Source organism: Vombatus ursinus, unplaced genomic scaffold (assembly GCF_900497805.2).
Source record: "Vombatus ursinus unplaced genomic scaffold, bare-nosed wombat genome assembly UNPS02014816.1, whole genome shotgun sequence".
In the NCBI taxonomy this organism is placed as follows: domain Eukaryota; kingdom Metazoa; phylum Chordata; class Mammalia; order Diprotodontia; family Vombatidae; genus Vombatus; species Vombatus ursinus.
Genome location: NW_020954594.1, coordinates 6099641 through 6105230, shown reverse-complemented (window position 1 = coordinate 6105230; position 5590 = coordinate 6099641). Strand labels below are relative to the sequence as shown.

Sequence of the window (5590 nt, the reverse complement as noted above, 5' to 3'; positions counted from 1 at the left end):
GGTTTGCCATTTCCTTTTCCAGCTCACTTTACAGATGAGTATTAAGTGACCTGCTCAGAATCACACAGCTAGTGTCCGAGATCAGATTTGAACTCACGATGATGAAGTCTTTCTGACTTCAGACCCGGTGCTCTATCCACTGCGCCACCTAGCTGCCCAATATACATCATTAGGGACAGAATTCCTGATACCCAGGGTAGTGCTTCCTGCCTTACATGATCCTGCCATTGCTCATGGTATGGTAGATCACCAAGACTATGCAGTAAAAACTCTTAAGCACCAAACTGTAAGGAGCTTTGTCTGGATACATCAAGCCCCAACACCAAGTAACAGCTGACTTACAAAGAAAGGCCATTTTTTTTTCTCAAAGCTAAAATTTATTCTGTACAAGGTTCCACTGTACATTAGACATTCTGTTTTACTCTTGCTTACACAGTAAGCAAGTGTACACCAGCCCCTTGGCTCAGGTTTACAGGTCTCCCCTGGAGAAGGGGGTCAGGCCAGATAAACCTATGGGGTCTTCCCCTTAATGCACTGGAGTGCCTGCCTCAATCTGAGGAGCACAAGTTGATCCTGGGTCTGCTGGTGGGGAGGACCCATGGAGCTCAGTTCCTTGGGGCTGAATAATCTTCCTTTCCAGAGACCCAGTGGAGTTGTGTCCATCTATCTAAGGGCAGAACCAGGCCCTTGTTGGGGAGAAACACTAAAGGCTGAGGCAGCATGTCCCAAAGCACTCATGGCTGTGGCTCTCAGGATGGTACTAAAGACTAATGCCGAAAGGAGCCAAAGGGGCAGCATGGGTGTCCCTGAGAAACTCAGTCCAAGGGGCCTATGTCTGAGAAGCTCTGAGGGAAGGAGGGAATGGAAGGGAGGAAGGGAATAAATTAAAAGAAAAACTGGGAAAGGTGCCAGGGAAATGGTTTGTACTGTCCTTTAAATGCCTAGGAAGTGGAACCATAGATTGATTGGAGGAAGTGGGCAGGGAGAATCAGACACCTTGTCATGAGAGATGTTCTCCTCACCTACTTGCTTCTTCATCTCACTGCACTGTGAAGTAAGTCAGTGGTATAAGGACATAGTTCCTATTCCCCCAGCAAGGTTGAGCATGGCACTGGGGGAAGGGAAAACAAGGCAGAGGGATATATCTGGGAAGGGCATTCCCCTAGTCCCCAAATGCTGTAAGGCACAATTCTCAGAGGCAACTAGGATCCATCCAAAAAGCTCAAAAAAAAAAAAGAAACTTGTTAGATGCCAGTTCTATAATGGCTGTGCCCTGGGGCCCTGCTGACATGCCTGCCTAGCACCACTGGGGGCTATTGTTAGAAAAAGTTGTGCTTGACAAGTTAAAAAATAAAACCAACACAACTCCCCAGCTGCAGAGGCATATGGGAGAACATCTCCAGTCTGAGAACTCTGCTTGTAGTTGTTTGAAAAACAAAAAGAAAGAAAAAAGAAAATTGGGCTTTTAAAAACAAAAACTGCTTGTTTCAAAAAAAAATATCCCACAATCAGTTCCTCTGGAGTTAGCAGCGTCAGGAGGCCTCGTGGCTCACGTTGTGACTTCGGTAGGCTGGTGGTCCAGGATGGGGTCTCCTCTCTGCAGAGCCAGCGTGGCCAGGCACAGTCCTCCTAGTCAGGCTCCTGAGGGCGAGGTCTCGGTCTCCTCAGGTGGAGTTGGAGGCTGGAGACAGCAGCAAATGGATAAGGGCTTTCTCCCCACAACTGCTGTTATTTATTACACACATGGAAAACACAAATTTAAAAAAAGAAAACACGAGAAGCCCAGGGAGTGCCTTGGTGACTCCAGTCTCCGCATCCTCCTGCCTTCTCCCAGCCAGGTCTGGGTGAACCTTGGGAACGCCCAGCTCCTCTCTCCCGGCCCCTGACCAGGCTGTATAAACTCCTGCTCGGCAGCTTTATTTTAGTTTATTACTCTCTCTCTTTCGCTTTCATTTGCAGTTTCTTTTTTTTGTCCTTTTAAAAAAAACTTAGGATGTGGGGCTGCCACAGGGATGGGGAGGTGGACTGTGGCGCCCCTGCCGCTACATACGGGAGGGTGGACTGGCCAGTTCGTAAAAGAGCAAATAGGCATCGCTGCTTCGCACTTGGCTGGAGGACATGGGTGTGACGCTGTGGAGAAAGGAGGGACAGTCAGGGTCATGGTTAAGGGCTAGCCGAGGGACATCTCTGGAAAACTAGCACTCATATGGGGCAACTACTTTGCTACCACTAAAATTTTTTAACAGCCCCAAGGTCTTTGCTTGCTGAAATACAGAAACTCTGCTCCTCCTGGCCCCCCTACGCCTGCTAGGAGAGGGGGAGGGGCACACCTTTCCCAAGACCACTCACCTGGAGTCATTAAAAGTGTGCCATTCTCCTGTCACTGGACTCCGACAATAGGCAGTATAGTGGCCGCCCATGGTGGTTCCAGAGTGATTGGACACAGCATACAGGTTGTAAACAGCGTGGTCTAAACAAGTAAGTCCTGAGTCACACAGCAGAAAGGGGCACAAGGCTTCAAGCCCCTCAGGGTCTCAGCCACCCCTCGTTCCATCCTCTCTCCTGTTCTCGCTGGCTCTCAGTACTCCTCTCTTCTCTCACCTAAAGGTGGTAATGCTTCCCCCTCTCCCCTTCATTCCCACCCAAATTCTGTTAAGACACTCACTGGTGTTCTCTGAGGCAAATTCTCTCAAGTCCAGGTCTCTCAGTGGGAAGTTCACAAATGTTGTGAGTTTGCTGGTTCGTATCCTGGATTCTGAGAATCGCTTTAGATCTGGAATTGGTTTGAGTTAAGAGCAGAGAGGGTAGTATTTGTTCCTCAAACACTTACTGTCTACTAAGTAAATGGCACCGTGCTAAGTGCTGTATGAGAACAAAGTCCAAATAATGAATATAGGAATCCTAACTGAGCTTTCTTGTTTTTAATAAAGCAGAAAAATAGGCAAGAAAGAAGAAATAATAATAGCTAACATTTACATAGCACTTTTGTTGTGCCAGGCATAATGCTAAGTGCTTTACAATTAACATCTCCTTTGATCCTCACAATAGCCCTGGGAGGTAAGTGCTATTACGATTCCCATTTTATGGATGAGAAAACAGAGAGAAGTTAAGTGACTTTTCCAGGGTCACACTAGTAAATGTCTGAGGCCACATTTGAATTCAGGTCGTCCTAACTCAAGGTTTGGTGCTCCATCTACTGCACCACCTATTTGCCTCACACAATGAGGATTTCATTGTCCCATTCTTGTATCACCCTCACCTCCCCACAATTCAATCAGTCCATTTCATTACCCTTCACCCTCCGCCAAAATCAAGATGCCTATCTTGTTAGGCCCTAAGGATACGGAGCACCAAGATCTTTGGGAACTTCTGGATGGAGAATTTCTTTGTACACCTTTTTCTGGCTCTGCAGCGACAGCATGTCTGAAAAGCGTAAGAAATAGAAAGGATGAGTTGTGGGGAAAATCATAGGACTCAATGATAGTGAACCCCAGGGCTTGATCAGCTGAACACCAAGTAAACTAAGGTGTTAATAAAAAGGTGTTATTTGCCTATTGGGAAGGATCACTTACTGGCTTCTCATCTCCATCAAGCACATCCTCTTTGGTGAAGAGCCTCATGCAGTCCATCAAGGTTACCTCAGGATAGCCCCGCTAGGAGGATACAGAGCTAAGGTAAGAGGCCATGGAGAGGAAAGGATGGGAAGGGGAGTTTCAAAAGTAGGCTAGCAGCCAGAATTACCTTAGCAATGGGTAGGGAGAGGTCCCAGAAGGGGTCAAAGACGGTAGAGCAATAACCACACTCGGTACATGTCAGGGAGCTCTTGAGCTGCCCAACAAAGAGATCTGAGGGGAAAAGATGGAAGTGAGACACATTAGCAAGGAGGATAAGGACATGCAGTAATACACATTAGGTTATGTGCTCTCTTTTCAGTATCCTGATGGTACTGCTTCCAAGCACTAAATCCTGGGAAGGACAGTGATTTTCCCTTGGGAATCTCCATCCTCTTTTCCCAATTGCTCAGGTGCGAAGTGACAATAAAACTTGAAATCCCTCACAGATGATTTCCAGCACTCACCCCCAATTCGACTGTCTTCCCTTTCCAGATATTTCCTCCACATTTGTCGCCCTTTCTCCTCATCTCTGTGGTACCCAGAAAGAGAAAGATTAAACAATAATTGAGTTAAGGTTCAGATTCTGATAAGCTACAAGTGTAATAGAAGCACTGACCCAAAATGGCACTCAGATCTAATGTAGAATCTATCCTACTTTGGTTTTCTTGGTCATTTCACTGTCTTTTGCTTTTGTGGGGGAAGATGGAAGAACCCATTTTTTCTTTAAGTTTTTCTTTTTGCCCATTCTCCTCTCTCACTTACGGAAGATGATCGAGGTGGTCAGGGTTGGACTTAGGCCGTACTGTGACCCGGTTCACCTCATTGTGGAGTCCATCCAGAAGAAAACGAAGGAACTCCTGAGCATCCTGCTGACTAAAGGGAAAACAGTAAGGGGGAGGGGAGGGGGCGAGTAGGTCATACACATTTCCCCAGAGGTTCTCCACTGTCCCCTTCACCCACCCTGGGAAGAGACATCTCTCTGCAGAAGCCTTACTTATAGCCAACGAATCGGGGTGCAAATCTCTGGATCTGGGTCTTGAACTCTGATGGGCTCACCACATCATTAGCTGACGAAGTCCATATGGTCTGGATCAGTTTTGCGAATTCTATTGGGAAGAAAAGGTGTCTGAAAATGCCAGGACATAGAACAGTCCATTAAAGGTCTCTGAAACTGGGGCCCTAACCAAAGTAGGCAAATGCCAAAAAAAAAAAGGGAAAATGGCAGAGAACATGACCAAAGGGGAGACCAGAGAATAGCTAAAGCAGTTGTCATGGAAAGAAGAGAAAATGAATTTCCAGACAGCATGGGTTAACAGGACAACTGCCCAAAGATTCCTCACCCTCCATAAGGGCTGTATGTGCATGGCTGCTGCTGTTGAGGTCACGGAGGTAGAGCCTCTGGAGGCAATAATCTCTCAGCTCCCGGGTGTTGCTCAGGCACTGCAGGATTGAGTTCATGAAGCACTGAAAGAGATGACAGGAGCCATTACTGGGCAAAGCAGAGAGATAAGGTTTCTGTACACTATAAGCAAGGCTTGGGAATTGCATTCTCCACCCCCACCCCATAAGTGTTTCTGTTCATAGAATTTGTGCTTTAATTTATCAAGGAATAAAAATATCAATGTGCCAGGAAAATGGAATATTTAGGCATTAAAATATACATGTATAAATAACAGTATTAAAATGCATCCCTCACTGGGACTCCAACCCCCCCAACCCCAACGCCCACCAATGTGCTACGTCCTAGGCGGCTGCCTACCCTCAGCTCAGTCCGTAGGAGAGATGTGTGACCCCAGTCTAGAGTTCTAGCTTCCCTAGCATACAGTAACTCTTTGGTTTACCCCAGATATGAATCCTCCCACAACCTCAAGCTCCTCTTTTCATAAGTGCAAGGATTGTTGACCTGTAGTAAACTCCCTGTGTCAGCACAGGATGATGTAAAGAGTGATTTATTGCAGGGGTGTGCAACAGGGTGC

The 5590-nt window shown here is 46.8% G+C and overlaps 1 protein-coding gene across 4 annotated transcripts in view; it reads right to left on the bottom strand.

The window, feature by feature from the left end:
- Positions 1 to 336: 336 nt before the first annotated feature.
- Positions 337 to 5590, bottom strand: part of USP2 (ubiquitin specific peptidase 2) — a 30457-nt gene continuing 25203 nt past the window's right edge. For 3 of the 4 annotated variants that reach the window (XM_027835678.1, XM_027835680.1, XM_027835679.1), the window contains exons 4-13: positions 4955 to 5078; positions 4609 to 4720; positions 4377 to 4487; positions 4079 to 4143; positions 3742 to 3845; positions 3573 to 3653; positions 3345 to 3423; positions 2666 to 2773; positions 2350 to 2470; positions 337 to 2130 (exon numbers count right to left, since the gene is read on the bottom strand). In XM_027835678.1, coding sequence (XP_027691479.1) covers positions 2043 to 2130; positions 2350 to 2470; positions 2666 to 2773; positions 3345 to 3423; positions 3573 to 3653; positions 3742 to 3845; positions 4079 to 4143; positions 4377 to 4487; positions 4609 to 4720; positions 4955 to 5078 — 993 coding nt within the window. In that variant the 3' untranslated portion in view covers positions 337 to 2042. The remainder of the gene's footprint in view (positions 2131 to 2349; positions 2471 to 2665; positions 2774 to 3344; positions 3424 to 3572; positions 3654 to 3741; positions 3846 to 4078; positions 4144 to 4376; positions 4488 to 4608; positions 4721 to 4954; positions 5079 to 5590) is intronic. The other variant, XM_027835681.1, reaches the window with a different exon arrangement.